The sequence below is a fragment of the Hypomesus transpacificus genome, chromosome 23 (assembly GCF_021917145.1).
Source record: "Hypomesus transpacificus isolate Combined female chromosome 23, fHypTra1, whole genome shotgun sequence".
Taxonomy (NCBI): domain Eukaryota; kingdom Metazoa; phylum Chordata; class Actinopteri; order Osmeriformes; family Osmeridae; genus Hypomesus; species Hypomesus transpacificus.
In genome coordinates this window covers 11,975,822-12,000,750 of record NC_061082.1, presented here as the reverse complement: position 1 = coordinate 12,000,750, position 24,929 = coordinate 11,975,822, and the positions used below count along the sequence as shown (strand labels likewise).

Here is a 24,929-nt window from a genome sequence, read left to right as displayed (position 1 = left end):
TTTAAACTAGTGCCCATGGTACATAATTCAAAGTGAGTGGTTGCTAGTTCTTGTAAGACAGAATGTGCATTATCTTGTACATCCAATCTGTATGCAGTATAGCTTTAATGAATCTTGTGAATGATGTGTCTACAGGAAAACGCTAGGGCAGTGCCCATTGACAGCGACGTGATTTATATTTGTTGCGAACCGCCCATGCAACATGGTTTGCCACCAGGGGGTGTTAGGGTGTAGAACAATGATTAGGATTGTTGAAGGTTGCTGCAGAACGAAAAGCAGATCCAAAGCATTGGAAAACGAGCCTTCAAATGTTGGGTGTATTTTATGTAGCACACACGACAAATAACATACCAAAACAATATCTTTTATTTGTAGTCCACCGCCAAAGCCCCTGGAAGGCTATTATGCAGCAGAGCTGATGGAGAAACATGACAAGCGTACACAACAAGAGGGACCGGAAGTTGTCCGGATGGTAAGCAGGAAGCAAGTGTTCACATTTCAAAAGAAAGTCCTCATCATGGACACCTGCCTTGTTACCATGGTTACACCAAGCCAGACTAGCACACCTCTGACACCTGGCAGGTACACTTCACCACAGCACCCAGCCAGCACACCCAGTCTGTCTGTCCACCTGTTTGTTTGGGCATTATTGCTATGGGAATGGTCATTACCAGAGTCAACAAGTGGAGAGAGGGAGGGAACGGGGGGAGGAGGAAAAAAATCAAATAAAAAGGAAGCAGAACACACAGATAGCACATATCTGAGTAGAACAGCAGTATCAACATCGTCATGGGGCAGGTCACCAAGAACTTGCAACACTATGACGTGCTGCCCTTCTCCTTTAACTACCATGGTGCTGAGAGACTCTGGGGAGACTCACGCCAGAGATGTTCTCTAACGTTTACAATGGAGAAAGAAGACACTTTCTGCAGATGATCCATGTTTGTGCTTTTTTAATAATACTATCATCTTTATGAGGTCATAGTTTGGTTTGTTATACACTGGAGTTACAAAGGAAATTAAAATAGACTAAAATTTGAGTAGCCCACCAACAGTAAACAGTACAGTATTTTAGGGGGCGCCCCCGCCAATGAAAGGTGGGTAAGAGGAGCTAAGAGGTCACTGATAGAATGCCTATACATACAGACGTACATACCAAACACACACCCACATTGTCTCTTACTCTCACACACACACACCCACACACACACACACACACACACACAGGTATGTACTGTACAGAAACAGTCAAAAACGATGGAGCCAAAAGACAAGATGGAGTTCCACTGAAGTCTTCACAAAGCACATTTTTTTGTCTTTTTTATTCCATACTGGTGTTCCATTTTCAGGACAAATCGGAAGATTTTTTTTTTTATGATTTGGAAAAAAGTCAACGTCTACTGTTTGCATCTCCTCCGCAAACACGTGTTCTTCTTTGATTCTTTGAGTCCTCCTCTATCCTCGTCAGATAATCAAAAAAAAAATAAGAACGGTTTTCTTTTTGCGAAATTGATGAACAACAATCCCATACATTCTGTTCATGAAGTCAAAGTGAAATGTTCTTTTGGGCGAGCGTCCTCCACTCAGGGTCAGTCCTGGTCTCCAATAGGACAGGTTCCACCCCACAGCTCTCCTCTACTCGCACATAAAGATAAACATCTGGACATTTGTACTTCCTGTATTTTGAGTCCATTTACCGACCACCACTTCGATATCAACAAAACTTTTCTTATCATGTGTACCGGTGGTGGAACATTCTAGATACAAGGTAGAGGCAGGGTTAGAACATTCCAGGCCCGGGACTGAAGCCCATGTCCATGTCCATGCCTCGCGGCCTCATCTGGCCCCCCATCATCATTGTCTGCTGGGGGGGGCCACCCATGCCTTGCAGTGACATCATCATGTTAGGGGACCCCCCCGGGCCGGGGTGGGGCATCTGTCTGCCCTGCATCATACCCCCAGGCCCCATCATCCGGTGCTGGGGGCCCATCATGCCCTGGCCCATGAACCCTGGGGGCCTCATGTTGTTGTGGCCAGGGTTACCCATGGGCATATCTTGGGGGCCCATGCCCCCACCTGGCCCGCCTTGCATGCCCCCCATCCCCTGCATGGGTATACCCATCCTTGGGGGGCCATCACCCATCATGCCTTGCATGGGGAAGCCAGAGGGATGTGGGGGCTTGCCACCTGGGTTGTCTCCCCCTCCCCCACGGGGGAAGTAGGAGAGTGTCTGACTGGGCTTCTCAGACGGGATGATCCTGGACAGATCGAACTCAGGGATGCCCGACGCCCCGGGGCGCATCACTTCATGGAGATCCGCATCGCTGAATCCTCCCTGCATGTTGTTGAACTCGGGCCCACCAGGGGTGTTGGGCTTGCACATTCCCCCATCTACCCCCCCGCCATGAGCCATGTTTCCCATTCGGCTCCCCATAGGGCCGCCCTCCCCCTGAAAGCCCATGGGGTGACCAGGAAAGCCCTGTGGTCCAGGGCCATTGTGGGGTGAGAATGGGCCTTGCTGGGAAGGGGACTGGGTAAGGGGGTAGCCCTGCCCTCGGTGAGGGGGGTAGCCCATTCTTCCCTGGGGCATCATCTGGGGGTTGTTCATGCCCGGGTCCTGGGGGTTGGGAGGCATCATCATGCCATGGGGCATCATGCCAGGGCCCATGTTGGGGGCATTTGGGGAGGGCATCTGGGGGGGCATGCCATGGGAGAGGGGCTGGGAGCCCATGGGGGTCATGCCCAGTGGGCTGAGGGCCGCCATGGGTCCAGAAGAACCGGGGCCCATCATGCGAGGGCCACCTTGGTGATGGTTCATTACCATACCTACAGGGGAGGACAATAGAGCAGTGGAGGAGTCTTAGACAGCAATCATATACATCCATCAAAAGGTTTCTTTACCAGAATGGCGTCACCAGTGTGTTTGTGTGTGATGCGACACATGTGTAAACCTCCTACCGTTGTTGTTCATGGAGGGGAGGTTAGGAGAGCGAGCGGGAGGTGAGTCGTCATCGGAGCTGGCCACCGTCTTGATGGCATCGTGGTACAAGGGGGTGGAGCTTGGCATGGCAAACTTGGACATGCGTGACATCATGATAGAGAGCGGATTCTGAGAAAGCGTGGGCTCGGGGGGGATGGTGTATGGACTGCCGGACGGGACGCTGCCGGGGAGGGACATGGGGCCAGAGGGGGCCCCTGACGAGGGTGGGGCCGGGGGGCCATTTCCCCCTAGGAGGAGAAAGAGCAAATGGAGGGGGGGGATTGAGAGCAAAACTGAAATCTGCTTTGGCAAATATGTGATTTTTATATTGATTTAGAATGTAAGAGAAACTTTATGATGTCTTTGTACACAACCTCAAGCATCCTACAAACAGCCATCAGGTCAATAAGGAGGTTAATGTAAGTGCAACACTGAGCAGTTCTAGTGTACTACCACAAGGAGGTGCCAATGAGCTACAATCCAATGATTTCTATTTTTGAAGTGAAGATGAGATGAGTGTTCGTAGGCATGAATGAGGCTCTGACTTGATACATTGTCTTATTCATAAAATCAAATCCTGCCCCAGCTACAGATGGTATACCATTGATTATACCAGTAATTTAAACAGACATATAAGCAGTTACGTAATTTTCTACCAGTCATGTAGTAGGAAGCTAGTATAGCTATGGTTTCAAATGTTGCCCCTTTTTCTATGAAAACAAACAGTAGATTGAAAAAAGAAAAACATGAAAGGTTTAATCAAAGAATCATGATTGAATAAGGAAAAACTATAGAGAGAACAGAAGTAATAAGAGAGTAATAAGAGAAAGAGTGTTAATGTACCTTGGTCCATGTTGCCCATCATGTTTGGGGAGGTCATGCTGAGGGGGGGTTTCCCAGGCTGTGGGGGCACTCCTGGACTTTGCATGGGGGGTTTAGGGGAGGAGGCCCACCCTGGGGAGGGGTTGGGAAGAGAGGGAGACCTCATGTGGACTGGGGAGGCCCCTGCAGACCCCATCATTGAGTGAGGGGACTTCATGGGAGCGGAGTTGGCCGGAGCCGGAGGGGCGTTAGGACCTGGGGGGCCGGAGAGCATGCCAGCCAGTTGGGAGGGGGTCTGGGGGGACTTGAGGTTCCCAGAGGGGGAACCCATCATGGGGGACTGGACCTGCCTCAGAGGTGGAGACTTGAGGGGGTTGACACTGGGGGAATTGCCACCCCCTGCCTGGACATTGAGGTCAGCAGGTTTGCGGCCTCTCTGGCCCTGTGGAGGCCCAGAGGCTGGGGGCAAGTGGTTGTGGCGGCCGTTACCCCCGGTTGGGGTGGGACGGTGCTCGAGACCAAAGGCCTGCTCTCCATGCATGCCTCTCATACCTCCAACAGGACCTCCGGGAAAGGGCCGACCAGGCCCCAGGGGGAAGTCACCTGGCTGGGCCTGCTCGGAGAAGTGGGGTCCCTGCATGGGCCGGCCCTGGGGCCCCATGTTCTCCATGGGAGGCCCTCCACCTGCTCTCATCCTCATGATCTCCTCTGGGCTCATGTTCATGGCTGACTCGCGGAGCTTAGAGGGGTGCATGTGGGGTCCAGGTCCAGGGCCCATGCCAAACTCAGGCCCCATGTCTCTGCCACCCATGGGCCCCAAGCGGGAGGAGGGGCTCATAGGACCTTCGCCAGGCATTCTAGGAAACATACCCATCCCGTTGCCAGGCTCCATGCTACCTCTTTGGTGCCCCATCATTCTTTGCATGTCCATCATCATTCCAGGAGGTAGTCCCTTCTCTGCAGCCATGCCTTGGTGGAACATCGCTTCCTGGACGGACTGGGGATTGGGGAAGCGCTCCCCTCGCCCCCCAGGGCCACCGAACATCCCTCCTGGCCCTCCAGGGAAGCCCCTGCCATCACCCATCCTAGGGGGCATATCATCCGGCCAGCCCATGCCTGGCCTGGGGGGACCCTCCATCTCTGGGTTCATCATACCCTGAGGAAAGCCTGGCATTCTCTGCATGTGGGAGGGCATGCCCCTAGGACCGGGGCCCATCCCCATACGCTCCTGGTAATGCTCTGGGGGCCCGCCCCCAGGACCCCCCCACATCTCCCCAGGGCCCATCTGGTAGGGTGGGGGTGGCCCACGCATCATGCCACGTGGCCCATGGGGGTGCATCATCATGTCTGGAGGAAGTGGCCGGTGCTGCATTTCTTGTTTTCTCTTCTTCTCCTCGTAGAATTCCTGTTGCAGCTTCAGCCACGCCACCTGGGCCAGAAAAGGAAAATCATAAAGAAAATACTAATAAATACACAAGAATACAAACATGTGCAGGTAAGGTTTGATCACAATAGTACAATATTCACATTTAAATAAAATATCCACTATAGCTGCAAACTATATTCCACTACGTTGTGGACAATTTGATAATTAACATGGCACATTTACAACATGTCAGGACAGTTGGATCAAACGTGATTTTATCTACATCTTTGTTATTTTTCCACAAATGGCTAAAAGAAAAATATGTCATGCAGATATTTGGGGATCTTTAAAAAATGGTTTCCTCCAAGAGCAATCAGTGTGTACTCAGTTCCAGACGTTTTAGACACATGGGGTGGAAATGTCATCACTTTGGCATGAACTGGGGAGTAGCCTGTAACACCACCTGTGGGCCTCTAGTTTCAGTGAGCCAAAGTAGATACGAATGTACCAAACTGTTTTTTATTGATTGAGCTTCATGGTTAAGGAAAAGATGACTTCGCTTTATTAGCATTAGCACTCTATTAGCATTAGCTTTGGCCTATTTTGCCACAGAACAGACAGTGAGCCCACCCGCCCCTGGAAAGATTTGAATGTGTGTGTGGGCTTCAAGCTGGCGCGTGTCAAGGGCCAAGTGTCAGTGAAAATTTGGAGTGCGCATCACAATGGAGCACCTGAGATTTGGATTTGCAAATTTGCACTACTTGCAGATAAGTCCATAGGTCAATGTGGCATTTATATATGGACACATAAAATACGTGCCATGGCTTTTTGCTAACTCTAGTGACACACGTGTATCAACTTTCAAACCAATGGGACATTGGATAGTTTCAGCGCCCACATTTTGCTCTGTAGAAAAATCCAAGATGGCGGACATTATGACTCCTTGAGGCTTTTTTGTTCCTCAGGAGAAATGAGGCATATAGGCAAGTTTCTGACAAATGTAATGGAAATGCCTTCACTTTGAATTGGGGAGTGGCCTGTAGCGCCACCTATGGGAGAATCTTCAACCAATGACAATGCAGCATTACACCGCATGATGCAGAACATAAACAGACAGGAAAGAAAATAAACCACAGAACGAGTGAGAGACATCAACGAATAAAGTGAGAGATAAGTTGTGAAAGGACAAATGAAAACGACAAAATGAATCCAGAAGAAACCCCCCCGCTGATGGTGTTGAGAATGAAATTAGGATTCTCACCAACCACGCTGTGCCCATACAAAAAGGTTCACATCTTGTGATGTAGATGTTTTTGGGATTCAGACAAGACAATGAAAGTCAAAATCATGCACATTGAAAGCAGTGCTTTGCTATAGTAGCAGCACCGCTTAATGCCACACATTTAAATAATCACCTTATAGGTCTCCAGAAACTGCAATATGCAATAAAATAAATATGGCTGCGTTGATCTGCACGTAAGCGATGAAGCCATGAATCTCACAAGCCACCAACTAACATGTTGAACTGCACCAAGCGTTGGAGCCATGGACCTTGCGACAGCCGACTGCACTAGCATGTGCCGCCAACGGGCACTGCACTAGTTAAGCTGACAACCGGAATGTTCCCTTTCAGCTGTCCAAAGTTGATGTGCTAGTCAGGGCACAATAATATTTTTTGTTGTGTTTCCTTCTATAGCAGGGTAATCTGTATTGTGATTCTCATTTTATCCAGAATTGTGCAGTGCTAGTTGACCAGTTTAAAGGAGAATAATAATAATAATAATAATAATAATACTAGCAATAACAATAGGTTTCTCTCTAATAACAAATGATGTGTCAAATTGTACAGAAAACAAAATGCTAAACTTAATTGAGTGCATTAAGTCACCTGCTCTGGGGTCATCTGGTCGCCATCCACGCATCCCCCTGGACCGCCCATGTGGGGGCCCATTTCATCCTGGGGGAAGGGGGGCATGTCTCTTGGCCCGTGTGGGGGCCCAAAGGGTGGTCCTTGGGATCGAGGCCCCCCACCCCCACTTGGCGGTCCCAGGCTCTGGGACTGTGCCATCATGGCCTGGAGAGGGCCCTGCTCCGGCCTGCGCTGCCCACCCTCAGACATGCCCTCGTGGGGTCCACCGTGGGGCTGTGGGGGCCCGGGTGGAGGGGCATCTCGGTCATCAGGGAAGAGCATACGCTGGATGTCTCTTAGGGTTTGGAGGGAGCGCTGGCGGTGCTCCAACTGCTCCTGGGACAGACCCTCCGTGTTGGCCTCCATGTTCAGAAGCTCTTGAGCCAGCTGCTGCTGCTGCTGCTGCTGGGGGGTCAGACCTGCCACACCAGGCCCCCCCATCTGGCCTACCTCCCCTCCCTGGGGCTGGTTGTGGCCTGGCTCGGACTGGTTGACTGGAGGTTGCTCATTTGGAGCTGAATGGTTGCTGGGGCTGCTGCCAGGAAGGCTCTTGGGGTCCAAGCCCGCTGAGGAGGCCCCATCCTGGGCAAGGCCACCGGGTGGGCCCCCCTGGGTGGAAGGCTGGGATGGAGGTGGCTCAGACAGGCCAGGTAAAGATGGTTTGGACCCAGATTGGTGGTTCTGGTCCTGGGGGTGAGATGAGGGCTGCTGTGGGGGCTTGGAGTCGTTACGCAGGGGTCCTCCTGGCTGGTTGTTCTGAAACAACCAGTGAGAGATGAGTAATGGAATGCAAATGGGAAGGATGTCTTATAATATTAATATCATTTCTATCCCTGTGAATGTGTGTGTGGTTACCAGGAGGAGATGTGCCTTGTCTTTGCTGTTGGAGATGTTCTTCATGTGGAAGGTGATGATATTTTCTGTGTGGCCAGTAAGAACTGCATCAGCTGCCCTGAGGACCACAGAGCAGAGAGTCTCACATCAGTCATTGGACAGCTTGGGTCGTACGTGTGCATTTGTTTGTGTGAGCAAGTAGAACGCGTATTAGACTAAAGAGCATGAAGGAAATGCCAAGGTCAACAGACTAAACAAACAATTTGACACACAAACAACTTTTCACCCACACACCTCCCACTAAACATCCAGAACTTTGATCTCTAATTCCCAACAGTGCTAATCTGAGCCAACTGCAGGCTACACACTGACACACACTTTCCCACTGCACTGTCACTTGTATACATGCTGCACAGACCGCATGCATAGCTGGGAACAGAACCAGAAGGTAGAACGAGGGTCAAGATCCAGCAGATAAACATAAACATTGACAAACAAAAAAGTAAAGATCAAAGACACAGCTCCAGGCAAAAGAAACAATTCCAGCTTTTGACATCAGTGTCAGTGATTTCATTTCAAACCATTAGCCTTAGATACAAAGTGTGTATGTGTATGTGTTTGTGTATGTGTTTCTAATGGTTTTATCTCAGATTGACAGTGCATGCCTGAAATACTGGTTTGTATCCGTCTCTATTAAAGGTCAGACTACTATAACAAAAGCAGTATAGATCGGTCACGCGTACTCTCCTTACTTGTTTGCCATCTCTGTGGTAAAAACGTAGACAACTTTAGACCCGCCCTTCGGTCCGCCGACTGGGTCTGAGGTGGGGCCCACACCTCCCAGTGCATTGTGGGAAGGTGTAGAAGAACGGCTCAGCCCGGCGTTGGAGGTATTGTGGGACATGGAGTCCTGGGGCTTCACATCACTGGAGTTACAGTCTGGATGTGGGAAGAGGTGACACGACATGTCAATTATTCATATCTAGTCAGCTGATTTTTCTTTAAATTACGACAGAACTCGAAAAGTGATCTTTAGAAATGAGAACAAATCTAGGTCTCCTTTGGATGAGACCAACCGTGGAAAAATAATAATAAAACTTGGTACATTATTTCCATAATAATGTTGTTTTATATTTACTCTACACTATTAGTTATTATGTGACTAACTTATCTGACCTTGTGAAAGAAAGAAAAGGAAGATGGTTGAAACTGATGCTTAATTATTGAAAAAAAAAAATGAAGACGAGGCCATAACAGGCTCAACAGGACAGGGTTATGTAGTATATGTCATGGTACATCCCAAAACAGGTTGTATGAACCACTAATAAGGTAGTTGTAGAAGGCTTGCATCTAACACACACTTCCTACTATAGCTAGAACTATACTTCTACTACCGCTGCCAATACTGCCATCACTAATACTTCCGATTCCACAACTCATGCCAGCAGACTTACTGAAGAATCCTTTGTCATCCTCATCACTCTCTCCACCAGAGCACCAGTCTGCACCGCTGTAGGGCTGCCTCCTCTCAGCCACACACATCCTCTTCACCCTGCTGCTGTCTGGAACACAAACACACACACGAGAGAGGTCAGTGTGATGTGTGATGCACCCTCTTATTTCTAATGACTCATCTACGTGTCCACTGATATTTTAGTGAGTGCCTCACTCCCACTCCCAAAACTAGCACTTCCATTCTGCCGTTTCACCTGGGCGTCTGTAAGGGGGTACGGTGTAGGATCTGACTCTGTCAGCTGTCTCACCTTTGTCGTCTGCAGTCGGGGCACCAGTCTCAGGTTGCTCGTAGGACTCCACCGACGTGCTCCTTTCTCTCTTCACCTTGACCTTCAACCCCTGGCCGGAGGCCAGGCCCTGGCCATTCTTCAAGGCCAGGTTGCCCCCCTTGTTGACAAGGGTTTTGGAGTCACAGGGAGAGGCCTGGGATTGGCTGCCGGTGCTCCCCGGCTTTCCCTGATTGGGCAGTTTGGAGTCCAGTTGGGAGGGAGACATGACGGGTGGCGAGCGTACCATGACGTCCGTCTTGGGCTTAGGACTGCAGTAGGAAAAAACAGAAATTGCATACAGGTTTGACCTCATTCATCCAAGCTGAATAGTTCCTAATATTTGGCAGCTAATTCACCATTTGCTCACAGGGATAACACTTCCCTAATGACACCAGGGACAGATCTGGCCATACGTGATGACTCAGTCAGATGGCTGGCTATGCATGGACCATAATGCCCCCCTTTTCTAACTCTACTTCCTCTTTCACACACAGAAACATGCTATCGTCATAGGCACGCACATCAAACACGTTTTAAGTGAATGGGGCCTACTATATCAGACACCACTGCTGTGGGAATTCCCCCATCTCCAGAGAGCCTGAATGAATAATAGTGGAGAACTAGAGAACACATTATCCAAATGGATATATGGAGAAATAGGGCTGGGAATCTTTTGGTACCTCACGATTCGAATTGATTCTTGAGGTCACAAATCCATAAAAAATCGATTCACGATTTTTAATCCAAAAATGTTTTTGGGGTACAAAATAATAATAACCTAAAACATAAAGTAAAAAACGCTAGAACACCCAAGCGCGATTCGAATGTGAAACGATTACCCCCACCCCTATTCAGAACAGAGGGGAGACGTTGGATGCCAACGAGAACAAGTGCTTAGAATAACAGGACGCTCCCAACCAGCAGAGAAAATCAAAATCGCCCACCACTCCCTACACACAAATAATGAACATACTCAAATCCACATTCACAGCCTACAAACAAATATGCAGGCCATTATTTACACAATGATACCACTCACATACCGCACGCCCCCGTCAAACCTGTACACCCTTCTCAGACACATAGGTAACGGAAGACATATTCCAGCATTGGCTTTCGAAATCCCTACACATACAAAAGCACAAAAACAGGTGCAGGCACACTTTTGTTGTGAGGCAGGGAGCCTAGGCTGGGCCTGGCAGGGGCTTGGCGGTCCAGACACTCGTTTCCAGAGGCTCCAGAAACATGAGTCAGCGGAGAGAACATCCAAACATTGTGTACTCCCTAACCCCAGGCAGGCTCCGAAACATACACACCAGCTACCAGAGCGTGATTGCGCGCACACACACACACACACTAAGTTCTTTCCGAGTCCCTCCAGTCCACAGTACCATGTGGGAGCCGCATGAGAAATGCGTTGTTGTTGTTGAGGGACAAACCAATTCTGTCATGTTTTAACCTCTAATTATACGGATTAGAATTATAATCTTAAAAAAAGAATAATGTTGCACCTTCTCTTCAGCATTTATAATACGGAAATATCCCAGCAATTGTCATCTTATTCAAGTTGCTTGATTTATTGCGCAATGGAACCCCAATAAGCAAACTACCAATCCCATCCTGTATTCCTGTTGGTATTTAGAGCAGCGCTCTACCTTAAAGAGTAATGCAACTCTTAACCATTCAATAAAAGGCTTTCTGGTTGAAAGCTGTGGGTGGGGGATTTTCTCATGTTTCTTCAGGTGAGGTGCATGTATCCATATTGAGGTCGATGAAATGGTCTATGAGACACTGACACACCCGTGTTAATAATTATAGCTAGCTGGTTCGAGGTAGAAACTATGGAGGGCACTAATTCTGCCTATAAAATCAAGTGACATTTGCAGCTGAAAGGTCAAATGATGTTGAGGATTCCTCGCCACCCAATTCTCCTTCCGTTGATGGCCTTGGCCACATTGGTCTGGAACCTTCTCATTTCAAGTCATTGGCACTGGTTTCAGCACAGCCTGTCGACAAGGCTGGCAATGGAGATGAGGCAAATGGAGGGAGAGAGGATGGAGGACGTGCAAATACGTGCCCTCCATTTTGGCAGCTTAATTTCAATACAATCATATAACCATTGATGTGCCAATAGTAATTCAGCGGGAACCTGTGTCGTCTGGAACTGCAATTGCAACTTCGAACCACACGTACGATTAAGCACTCACAATTAATGTAATTTCGTAATGTAATATTCAACTAATTGAAATGTATAAACGCACATAATAACGTATCGTAGACAAAAAACATTTGATATCAAAATAACTGACCACTATTGATGCTCGTTCTCCAACTCATGAAGTCACCGAGGGTAAGGGTTAGCTTATGGGTGTTGCCAGCAAGCACATCTCAGGAGATGGTACTGCATGCATAGTTTTGCCATCTATCATCTATCTATGAATTGCTGTGTGTTTGTCTGTGGCTTGAATATTTAGAGAACAGGGAACTTTATGAAGTTACCAGTCGTCAGGTGTCTTCCTCAGGACCCAAGGACGTGCAGTGCCGTGTGTGCTGTTGTTTGGATGAGCTGCTGGTGGTAAATAAGGCATTTAAACATATAAACGTGTCGCCCGCCATTCTGAGCTGCACTAAGTGATGAAGCCATGGATCTCAAAATCCACAAACAACATTTGTTATGAAGATGATATATTCCTTATTTAAATACTTGGTAGAACATGTTTCCCCCCTGGCTTTGCTGGCCACCATGGTGGTAAACTGCTGTCCTCCTATCCTGACATTATCAACGTGTATTCCTGAGGGGATAAATATCGAGCAGGCCATTATGCACAAACTTTGCCTGAGTTGCCAAATGGGCCCCTTTCCCTCACATGCTTATAAACTACCAAGTGCATTAACACCAAATCAGCTCATCCAAACAACGTCAACCTTGTCCCTGGGCCCTGAGATGGACACCTGTATAATTACTCATTTGCAGTGCCCGGATCCCGTGGAAAAAAATATAAAACTTGCAGACACACACATTCCTTGCATTATAATATGGATAGATGATGCACCCATATCGGGAACAGCAGAGGGTCTCCATCTGCATGTTGGACACCGGTTTTTTTACTTTTAGTTTCTATTCAGATATTTTTTTGAACATTTGAAATAATCCATTATCTCACTCCATAGGCTGTCCATTGCCAATAGTGAGACGTAGGTCATCTTGTTTGCCCACGTCGCTATGGCTGTGGGATAGTATGGCTGTGTTTATTGTAAAACTTGACCTAAGTACTACAGTACAGCCTACTAGAAATCAATTATACTTCTGGAAATAAGCAGTTACCACGCCTGGGCCTTTCACCTCTTCTGAAGCATGTTTTATTGCTACTAATTTTTTATGATATTAATTATATTTAGCGTTACCACAATACATTTCAAATATAAACCATGTGTTTTAGGTTCACACCTATAACACAACTTCCCCCACTATGAACAGAACTTCATAAGAAAACACTTCACACGTGGCTCTACAACCACACACGTCTTCAGAGAGTTCAGGTTATACCCAGGCACATCTCTATCTCTGACAGAACCTGACATGAAGCTGACAGACATGGATCCGTGCCCACTAAACCACCACCTCTCAATATAGCATTTCACCTCACTGGACAGGGCGATACATCACGTCAACACACGCACATCAAACTACACACACACACACTTTGACGTGCTCTCTCACCTCTGTGTGTTGGCGGAGGGGGAGTTCTTCAGTCTGTTGGCGTGCATTGAGGGAGCTCCCAGGACCACAGAGCAGGGCGGGGTGATGAGCTGGTGAGAGCTGCCCGTGTGCGCGAGCGGAGCTTTGGCTCGCACGTTCCTGGACCCCGAGCCGGGAACGGCGTTCCCAATATTCCCCAGGTTCCCTCGTCCGTCTTTGGCGTCCTCCCTCTCCTTCTTCCCTCTTTCCTTCTTGTTGAAATGTGTCGCTGCTGGTCCTGCCGCCGCCGCCCTCTCCTCTTGGACCTCCAACATTCTCTCTCTGGCTCGGAGCGCGTTGTGTGTGTGTGTGCACGTGTGTATACTCGTGCGTGAGAGAGAGAAGGAAACAGGAGAAATTGTGCGTGCGGTGGAAGTTTCCCCAAGGGGCTTTCACAGCCCTCGGGCACACTGCAGAGAAGAGAAGGAGAAAAACTGAAGTTTAAACATCAAACCTACTGAGGAACGTCCACGCAACGGTGCAGTGACAGTGATTGACAGTCCCTTCAGTCAATGCCACTTGTAGGGCTTCATACTAAAGAGAGAGCCAGACATATCTGAATGTGAAGTGTTCAAACATGTTCATCGGAAGGCTAGGGGAAGCTTCGTGTTTGGCTGATGGAAGGACAGCAAATGATTCTAGTTTGACCCCCCGAAAGCTCTGACCCTAGCTCACTGGAAAAACACTAATGCATTACACACACACACAAACAAACACAAGCAAGCAATAATCATTATTCTGAAACTATTTAAACAGAAGCTCACCAGGCATTGTCATTTGTGTTAAGTCATTTTTGAAGGTCATTTCACTATGTGATCATCATCAGTAGTTACTTTATTCTTTGTATTTGTTTTATTCTTTTTGGGCATTGGGCACCTCACTTGTTTGATTGAGGGATTAAACATACCCAAATCTGTATCAGTTTGGAAAATTAACTTTCTTTTGCCTGCGTACAACATGTCTGATGTTGCAACAGTGGCTTTAAATGAAGTTGAAATTTGATTTAAGTAAAAAAACAAACAACAACATGACTATTACAAGAGCTAGCCTGGTTCTGCCTAGCCGAGCAGCACCACACGCTGTCTAGCATTACACACGCGCTCACACACATTACAGCAGGACTGGTCAGTCACCCTTGAGCACGATCACACATTGAGGAGACGCAAATTAGGGTGCTTGATGACATGGCCAACACAAACACATGCACCGCACACATACAAAAACGAATGACAAATAGGTTCTACATCTATTAAGCCTCAGCAATCCATCAAATCCTATATGCCTGCTAGGAGCTGCAGTTCACAGCAATGAGGTAAACACAGCTGATGAGAAGGCCGTAAAAAACAGGACCACCATCAGCCGTGTAAATGCAGATTTGGTTGCCCTCAAATGCAGATTTGGTTGCCCTCATTTACCAATGAGGGCAACCAAGCACTCATTAAATATCACACCCCTAGTACCATGTACAGGACACACACACTATGTACAGGACAGACACACTGGTACACTGACCACACACACGCAAAACATACGTTGTGAGGGAGGAACCATATCCTGACACTACATGTTCAGCGGCAGGTCTTAGAATGTATCCTTGCTCTCTCCCTCAAACGCACACTGCTCTCGCACTCACTCACATACACACAGGGCCGTAACTACCATTGAGGACACCGAGGTCGTGTCCTCGGTATTTTTTTTCGTATTTCTGTTTTTGTTGTTGCTTAAGACTCAATAAGAGAAAATGGCCATATTTAAATAATGTAATTTAAAAAAATTCCGGGGGAGCATGCTCCCGAACCCGTCTAGAAGTTCTGACTCATGACCTCAGTATTTTTTGGGCCCTGCGTACGGCCCTGCATACACACACACACACACACACACACACACACACACACACACACACACACACACAGGTCACACATATACAGCCCTTCTGGCTGTAAAAAGCCTGCTGATGTTTCAGCCTTATTTATGCAAATCCCATTTCGCAGCTCTGCCACAACAGAGCAGTCTCTCTATCCACCTCCCTTTCTTCCTGTGTGCGTCTCTCTCTCTCAAACACACACACACAGCAGTAGCTTGACCACCATCTGTAAATACTTGTAGGTCTATACAGTTTGAGACTACACATACACTCCTCTGGGGAGCCTACACCATGTGTGCTCTGCCGCTCCTATACAAGGTATCTACCTACACTTGCAAACATGCCTGTGGGACTAACCATGCCTGTTACTACATAGTCATCCCAAAGAGTCCTTCAGACAAAAAAGGAAAAAAAAGCCGAAACGGGGTGACTTTTCACCACAGACACTACCCAACAAGGGAGCCAGCCAGTCATTCTTACAGTCAGCAGCATGAAGAGACAGCTTGCCAGCTTCCCACTCATTCACAATGCTCCAGGCAAGATGGCTGAACCGACACAGCAGGACTCCCGTCGCTACCTGAGCGGTGACTGGCAGGAACCACACCTTCCTGCTTTCTGACGAGAGCTGCCACCCACATGCTGCAGATTCCTCTTGCCCGGAAACACACATGCCCTGCAGATACCTCTGGTGCTCAAACATCTTCAGAATGATCAGAACTCACGAGTGCTTCTAAAGATAAAGCTGTGACGCCATCAGGGCTGGCTCAGACATAGATCTACTAAGCTTGTCCATATACACACACACACACACACACACACTTACTGAGCTTGTGTTCCTCCTGAATGCAAGCCACTGCAAATATTCACAAGGAACTTTTAAATGGTTCCGCATTCTCCAGAACTCGATGCTCCTCAAGTCACACGCTCCTCTCGTCACTGTCGCTCTCCATTCCCACCAGTTAGCTGTTCCCAGCTCTACTCATCCTGGCCTTGCCCTCTTCTCGGTTAGACTTTCTCCTCCTGTTGTGTCCTACTCTTCTTCTGTCTCTCTCCCAGACAAGGCCACACACACACACCTCACTGAGGCCATGACATGGTGACACTCGAGTAATGATAACAGCCCCCTTGCTACTTCCATCAGTGTCATCATAGAGATGTGGCCACAGCACTGGGCCACTCTGCCCCTCTCTCTCTCACACACACACACACACACACACACACACACACACACACAGCTGACTCATCTGCTGGCGTAGTCCGGGCACTGTGCCATATGTGGCGGCCAACACTGGCAGGAGGACTGGTACTCAGCAGTCTGTGGCTCTCATCTCTGTCTCACACACTCCAGACTACACTCTCTCCCTCTGTCTATCCCCTGACCACTCGCGCCCCCCCCCCCCCCTCTCTCTGTGTGCCCCACACACTCTTTCCCTTTGTCCCCTTCTGCCTCTGTCCCATTTCCAACACTCCAGACTACACTCAACCCCTCTGCCTCTCTTTCTGTCCCATCCTACAGTGTCTCTCTTGAGTCTGTCCTTCGCTGCCTCTGTTTGTCCGCATGTATCGGTTTCGCAAACCTCACGCCACTCTACCTTTCTAGCCCATCGTCTGCTTCTCTGTCTCTCTCCGTCCCGTACTCAGACAGACACAGCTATGACATACTTCAGTCGCACACCAAACTGGTGTTTTTCCCCACACTCGGATGTCTAAAATCGGAAAACACATCCATCCTACAACTGGACACCACAGATTTCAACACAGATTCAGATTCACGCCCTCCCCCTCTCCCCCTCCCAGACTCTCCAGTGTGCTCTCGTCTGTGACTCCCCCCCCCCCCCCCCCTTACTTTGGTCGCTCCCACACTTCGGCAACATTCCTCGCTCGCTCACGCTGGGAGGACGTCTCCCTGTGGCTGGAAGTATTGTGGGAAATCCCAACGGTCTGACCCCTCGGGGGCTCACGGCAGCGCACGCTCCCCTGCAACTCAGCGCCCACCAGGCCATCGCGAACACCCCCCGAACCACCTTCGATCCTTCCCTCGGAGGGGACTGGAGTGTGAACAACATCCCATGCTTTCTCACCTCAACTTGTTTACACATCTCCAACATAACATAAACCCGCCCCCCCATGCACACAGTAGCCTTGCTGAGACAGTATTAAGCTGCTGCAGAAGTGAAAACCGCTGGACCATAGACGTTACACTTGGATAGCACACACATACCTAGCATACACATTTCCCTGTCTCTTGGGGGCAGCGTTAGCACTCTGGAGGGAACATGAGCAGAGTGGTCTGTTGTCATATTCTCATAGACGTTTAAACACTCTGGCAAGGACTTGCCCAATTAGGCAAGAAATACAGGCCTACACACTGACAGGCTACTAGTGTGGACTAGGCTACTTATGTTATATCCTGATCCCTCCCACATAAGTGTACTAAATCCATAGCAGCAAAGGAATCTGGACTCATGCAGGATGAACTTGCTGGAGCCAATCGTGGGGGAGTAAACAGTAATAGCTAACCAGCCAATTAGTCAACCAATCTGTCAGTCAATTCAGTACCACACCCCTCAGACCATCACTCCATTACTTTTCAGGCATAACCACCCTGAAGAACAAGTACAGCCAACAGTCACACAAGGTGAAAGTCTTGTCGATTTAGAACCAAAAAGATACTGCTTCCAATAATGCTCCAAGGTAGTTCATAGTAAACCGATTTCCTCAAGCTCCCAAATCGCCAGATGTGGCCGGCTCATTTGTGCTCACGTCGGTTTCAATCCCTTTAACCACACTCAAAAGTGAGGTCTGGATATGAACAGGAAAAATGTGTTATTTATGCAGGCTATTATAAGACTGATCAGTTAAGGATTTCTGATGGACCAACGGTGGTCTTTAAGGATTCAAATGATGAGACTATAAAAGGCACAATGCCATCCAAGTGCTGGCCATGCATCCACTACTCTACATAATACAGACCGCGGGCTGGGTGCAGAGGGACAAGGTGCCACCGTTGACTGTGACAGTAGGGTCTGAGGCTCTGAGCTTGGACACAGACTGGAGGGGGGGGGGGGGGGGGGGGGGGGGGGGGGCGGTCTCGAAGAGGCTGGCAGGCAGGCAACTTGAAAATTTCACTCATACAAACACTCCCAGACAAGCACACACGGCTGACAAAGCCCCGGGCTCCACATGGATGCGGGCCCTGTCTGCTAGGAAGGCTCACCTGGGGTCAGGAGGACCAGCCCCCACCAGGGCTGACGTGTCAATCACATGCAGCAGCGTGCAGGATGAGTGACAGCTACAGCCTTGCCCATCCACACATGGCCCCAGAGGAGAGCAGCCACACACACAGACTCTCGCCACACGCAGGCTACACACGCACACATCCACCGCCTTATTACATTTACATTTAGTCATTTAGCAGACGCTCTTATCCAGAGCGACTTACAGTAAGTACAGGGACATTCCCCAGAGGCAGGTAGGGTGAAGTGCCTTGCCCAAGGACACAACGTCATTTGGCACGGCCGGGAATCGAACTGGCAACCTTCAGATTACAAGGTACTACTGACCTTATTCATTCACGCCATTGTAGTCCAGTTCCAGATTTGGGACGGCATGGCTAAACATGAATTGAAGGAAGAGCTGTGTACACAGACTGAGTGTCTGCACCTTGACATGTCTGCTGGTGTGAGTGTGTGCTTGTTTCCTGCATCCCTTCATGAGGGCAGAATCGTAAAATTGAGGCAAATACAATTTTGTTTGCTTCTCAATCTTTGTCTCTCTCTCCTGCTATACCGTAGAGTGAGCCCAGGGTATAAATCTGATCCCACTAAGCAGAAAAAGGGATAGGAAAGACGCGAGGCCAAATCACCAGGAAGAAAATAAATATTCTCTCCATGTGTATGTCCACATCCATCTCCCCCGTTCCTGCTGCTCTCTGTTGCTCCTGCCTGGTTAACACTCTTTGGATTAGACAACAGATAAATAAACAGGCTGAATGCTTTCTCAGGCAGTACGCTCTGGCTAGAAAGCCCTGTCCTCAGTGTCCCAATCACACAAGCATGCATGCACACACACACCCCTGCATGCATGCAGATGCACACATACATTGCGTGCGCACACACAGACACGCAGTCACAGAGACCAGAGGAGCAGACGTGCAGCTAGTGCAAGAGCAGCGCAGACCAGACTTCTCTGCTATAGTGGCTTGTTCAATAGGCATTCACAGGTTTCAAATTACAGGGGGGTCCAGCAGCCATAGCAGAGCAGAGCCTCCCCCACAAGACCTTGTATCAATCTGGAATGGGTAACCCCAAACATGGCACATTTAAATACGTCTGGCCCCAGCCTGTGTCTACTAAATACATTCAATTCTCGTCTTAACCTATGTACACCAGAGTAAATTAAATTGTAGGCCTAACCTACGTCTACCAAATTTTACCAAGTTTTGAAACCTAGCCCAAGTCTACTTAAATAGGTAAAGTTTAAGGTTTAACCTCTTCAAGAGAAAATGCAGAAAACAAGGAAACAAATTGGGAACAAGAAATCATATCAGGGTGTCTTATGTCCTTTTTCCCAGTCTCCTGACCTGGTTATGACCTAAGGTGTAGCATCTAAAGGCAGACCAAAATGCAAATGAACAAAAAGTGAACACACGTTCTCCACTGCAATAGGTCTAATAACATTTGTGTTAAAATGCTAAGCTTTAAAGGCGGCAGCTACCGGAGAGAGGGAGTTACATACAGAAGCTGTGGTCTCATCATCAAGTAGGCTCATTGGGGAAACCACCATATTCCATATGTGTGGTGTGATGAAACACAGAGTACATTATTTTAATGCTTATAAGACAGAGAGTGTGTGTTGAATTCAGGTTACCTCAGAAGGCCCCCTGCCCTCTCAGCAGGGCCTCATATGGAGCACCGGCCCTTGGGTCCCCAGGACCGTGGCGTCTACTCTCCAACTCCTCCCAGGCACAGATACAGAGCTGCACACTGGTCCAAATCCACCTCACAACACCATAAGCCACAAATAGCACACCTGGAACACAGGAAAAAGGAAACTTTAACCACACAGTGATGGATCAACAAGGTAGAGAACGAAACATTGGTACGTTTGTTAGACATATGTTTTCTTTCTCTAATGTGCACATTTCTGTTTCAATGGCCTTTAAAGAGCACTCAGATGTTGAAGAAATATGCAATGCCTGATATCTAATGGCTCTTAGTTGAGTCAAGTATTCTGTAGGTCTCTGGCAGCAGTAAAGTCTGTACTGTTTCATCCACTGATAATCTTCATATTCACCCTACAGTTCTCTCTCTTACCTATCTGATTCTAACTGGATTGGTGCTAACTGTGTCAAGATGCTCTAATCTATTCAATGTTTTTATATCACAGACAATCTTTAAGAAGTAAAGAAGTCAAACAAGGCCTCCTTATTAATGTATCTACTAATGTATAGACCTGGCTGGATAGATTCTGTCTTCAACACTGATGACCAGTATCTTTAAGGTAAATAACATTCACTATAGCATGACCTCCATGTAGTGATAAAATTGTCTAATTTCCCTTTTTAAACAATTTTAATGAAGGGAAATAATGGTATTTGTAAAAAGACAACAAATCCACGATTTGAATATTCTTTGTACCAAAAAAATACCTTTTATGACAGATTATTAAGCCTTTATCAATTTCGACTTATACATTAGTCCAGTTTAGTGTGATCTAAGTTAAGGTTATAGCCTAATATGCTACCAATTTCATAAAAAACGTCTTCAGACTCTCAAACATAGTGTAATTCAGTGGGCTTTTTATCTGGCCTTGGTTATACTTTTGCGTTCCAACACATAACAAAAAAAAAATCTACACTCCGCGAACATATTGTCACAATTAAAAATATCTAAAGAAAAACATACCAGATAGACTAAGCTAAAACGACTCTTTTTTTAACAACCACGTAATTGTGCCCCTGAAATCTCAGCGCCTCACTGGACAACACTTGGCGGCCAAAGTATTCCATGGCGCTTCAAACTCCAGGAACTTTTTTTCCTAAAAGAAGTTGTTCCTGTTTCGCCAGGACTGGGGGAAGGGAATACTTCAGCACAATTGCGTTCATGGAGCCCCAGTCAGCGCAAACAAAGTCCTCCCCGAGAGGGAGGCACTAGCGGCGGGTGCGATTCGGTACGACGACGCTAGCCCCGGCACAGCACACAAACAACAATTAATGAGATACATTTTTGGCTTTGTCTAATAAAAATGAAGCCCCTCCCACGAACAGCGCTGTACATTTTCAAGTTCAGAATTGGCTATTGTAACAATGTAGCAATTACCGAATTCGCTTGGAAGGCTGGCTATAGGTAATGGCCTGCCTACAAAATTCAGTAGGCCTATACAATCCACAGCACGTTTTTTAAATCATACTACATGTGTTTGTTTTCCTAAATACATTACCCAACACAAGATTATGCTTTTAGAATGTGGAGCATTCATGCTACATCGTAGGCTATTTTCATTTTCACGAAGCACGAGCGGTCCTCGGTAGGCTATAATAGGGGTAAAAACCAATATTCCTCCGCGCCGAGTATGCACTCCTGGGAACGTTCTGAATAGTAATCCACCGATAAAATGTGTAAAAAATCACCATTGTTTAAGAAAAGAATTCGCCGCTTGCCAGACTGGGCACGATGGGTTTGAGGCCAGTCTTCAGGGACAGAGGTAGGAGAAGAACGGATACCAGAGTGAGATATCCCCGGGAGGAGGACCCGCGTGTGCCGTTGCCAGGAGATGAGCGGCGACAGCGACACTTTAACCAAAAACTCACCTGGAATGTTTCCTCAAGACGTGTTCCGCTGTGTAGACAAAGCTCTATAAGTGTGGGGATAAAATCCCAACATTATCCGGACAACGTTATAAAATAGAAATATGTCTCCCCCTTCGTCTGAGCTTCCAGTGGTCCTACTCCATTTCATCCAGTCAAGATTTCCTGTCATCCCCCCACCCGTTCCAGCGTATTGGTTTAGTCCGAATTCTAAGTAGCAATTCTAGGTCAGGTCTGTGTGCCAGTGAGAATGTTACTGCCGGACAGAGGACGAGAGAACACAACTGTCCTTACAAGACTGTAAACACGGCCAAGTTGACTTATTTGATCAAAAGTATGATAATATGAAACTATTTTGACGTAAAAAAAGTCGATATAAATTGCCAGGCACTGTATAGATGGACATTTGTCAGGTTTTCTACAGGCCTAAACTACTTTTTCTCACACATATAGCCTAATCATTATAAGCACATACACTCAAAGGCACACATTATCTCAAAGTGTAGCAGTAGTATTCCTTTTTTAGCTTATTTTTGTCTGAGATTGGCAGAGATCATGGGAGGGGTATTCAAATTAAAGAGAGACACATGCATGTAAATGTCAACACAAGACTAAACACATTAAAGTATATCATCAGTCAATCATCAGTTGTCAAGATTACATATTTGGATTAGATGTGTATGTCAATTAAAATTAGAAGAGCACCACTTTCATTGAATGCATTTGTTCCTCTGAGAGACTGAACCATTTAGTTGTTGATGTGTGTGTGTCTTTATGCCTGGGTGTTCAGTCCAACCTCTAGAAGCAATTGTCACATAATAACACTCCACAAAATATGATTATTGATGTGTGTGTTCATGCATGGCTGTTAAAGTCCAACTTTTACCAGAAATGTTATGGAATAACACTCCATTAAATGAGTGTGTGTGAGCTCAGGCTGTTGATGTGTGTCTCATTGTATGACACAGGTTAGGGTTAGAGTCAGTAATCATTCATATCAGAGAATGCAACAAATCAATGTTTACATGCTTAAAACTGCTTGTTGCATCAACATCACCATTCATTACATCTCTGATTTGTTAAAGGTTTGGGCATTCCAACATGAATTACATTTAAATATACTTTAAAAACCTTATGTTTGTGTTTTATGAAAATTCAAACATCGATTAGTGACATAGATACACAACAATGATGCACACAGAGAGAATCTTTGCGTACCTGTGATTAATGACAAGCAGGCCAAAGCTACTCTGGACATGTTGGTGCATGCTTGTGAAGATCAGGGACAGACCACCAAGCTGTGTAGAACATCTGTGTGTCTGAGAGTATGTACATGTGAATGTGTCTCTGTGTGTGTGTGTGAGTGTCTGGATGTGTGCATGTCTGGTGTGTGTGTTTATGTGAGTGTGTGTGTTTGTGATAAGCTCATTGTGAGTAACAGTAGGCTGGCAGTATTCCCAGACCAGGAAGCATTTGACATGAACACTAGCATAGCTTTCCAGGTTGGCGTTCTGACTCTCCAGCCAGTGCTGGTTTGGCAAGGCTGACTGGGAGCGCCAGAGAAACAGTAAAACAAGGACCAGACCTTGCACCGTGTCTGAGAGGAAGAAGTATATTCAGATACACCCAATCCTGAGTTGCATTTGTGTGTGTGCGTGTCATGGAGAAAGCGAATAAGCAAGAGAGAAAAATGGAGAGAGTGCGTGTGTGTGTTAGTGTGAGTTATTACAGAACACTAGCATTGACTACTCTCTTGTCATGTTACCTTCTGCATTATTTAATACTTTGATAAATGCTTCCTTGCAGGAAGACATGCTCTTGCCCAAGCATTTACACCACATTCCAACGCATCAACACGTCTGAAAAGTAGAGAATAGAATAGAATCATTGCTTCAGCACTAAAATCCCAGACTGGGGCTCCTCTTTGCAGTAGGTGCTGCTGTATTTTAGTTATTGTTAAATAACCAGTAGAACTACAATGATGGGGTAGTTTAGAACTGTAGAGTAGTTAAAGTGATATATTTGTCAGCTGATTTCATAAAGAGGTTGTGCTGTGTGGAGATACCTGAGCTTAGGCCCATGCAGGGTTATCAAAATACTGAGACCGTGAGCTCACTTGCCCGGAGATGAGGTCACTGACTGTCGGCCAATCATCAGGCAGACTATTATCATGGTATGCAGTGTTGCTATGAGTAACAGAGACAAGCACAGCTACAGATCCCCAAAGATGGCTAAGGCATTAGGCTTAAGGCACTGCCCACCTGAGCCTGCAATTCTATTCTATTCCTAGACATTTTGTTTCGCATGCAGGAAGCTGTTTCCTTCTCCTTCCCTTTCTCCTTTTCTCTCCACCCCTATATTTTCTGATACGAAGCACAAAAAAATCGCAACCCTTCCATGGAGGAATAACGATATTTGCCACCAAGAGATTCATAAATTAAAGTCAGAACAATCTCTTCCTTCCACCAGTTGTAGATCATGTATTCCATGTTTTGCCTCCTTCCTCTTATGTCTTCTTCTCTTAGTAGCAATGGTGTGTGCTCTCCACGGCAGGTGAGCATAAACATGCCGGAAAAGTAAAACCATGTGCATTAACATCATTCACGAGTCAACGCCCGCCTGTGTTAAACCAGCACACGAACGGTACTGTTAATGACCAGTCAGGGAGCAGTGTGAGTAGAATAACTCTTAACGAGGATTTGAGTTTGAACTGGAGTGTTTAAGGTTCTTGGTTATTGTTGGTTAAGCCATAAAGGATGCTACACCCAATTACAAGCAAGAATAGGGAGCATTACAAACTAGACAAACAAATGTTCCCTGGAT

At 47.1% G+C, this 24,929-nt stretch overlaps 1 protein-coding gene across 5 annotated transcripts; it reads right to left on the bottom strand.

The window, feature by feature from the left end:
- Positions 1 to 357: 357 nt before the first annotated feature.
- On the bottom strand, positions 358 to 22,297 carry bcl9 (BCL9 transcription coactivator). 5 transcript variants are annotated; one of them, XM_047046410.1, is made up of 11 exons: positions 21,930 to 22,297; positions 20,168 to 20,329; positions 13,417 to 13,844; positions 9,675 to 9,964; positions 9,366 to 9,473; positions 8,664 to 8,850; positions 7,933 to 8,029; positions 7,057 to 7,833; positions 3,824 to 5,237; positions 2,959 to 3,228; positions 358 to 2,826 (listed from the first exon to the last, which is right to left on the bottom strand). In XM_047046410.1, the coding sequence occupies exons 3-11, from the start codon at positions 13,707 to 13,709 to the stop codon at positions 1,781 to 1,783; spliced, it is 4,482 nt and encodes a 1,493-aa protein (XP_046902366.1). In that variant the 5' UTR covers positions 13,710 to 13,844; positions 20,168 to 20,329; positions 21,930 to 22,297; the 3' UTR covers positions 358 to 1,780. The 5 variants fall into 5 exon arrangements, with proteins under 5 accessions (XP_046902366.1, XP_046902370.1, XP_046902367.1 ...); XM_047046414.1 differs by having other exon boundaries at positions 3,824 to 5,231; XM_047046411.1 differs by having other exon boundaries at positions 22,110 to 22,297.
- Positions 22,298 to 24,929: the final 2,632 nt, after the last annotated feature.

Excerpts from the sequence above, each read along its gene's own strand:
- bcl9 (XM_047046410.1), bottom strand. The coding sequence starts at position 13,709 with ATGTTGGAGGTCCAAGAGGAGAGGGCGGCGGCGGCAGGACCAGCAGCG. Across the intron at positions 8,851-9,365 it reads GGATGACAAAGGATTCTTCA|ACTGTAACTCCAGTGATGTG; the intron begins GTAAGTCTGCTG and ends TCCCACATCCAG. Across the intron at positions 5,238-7,056 it reads ACCAGATGACCCCAGAGCAG|GCCCAGGTGGCGTGGCTGAA; the intron begins GTGACTTAATGC and ends TTTCCTTTTCTG.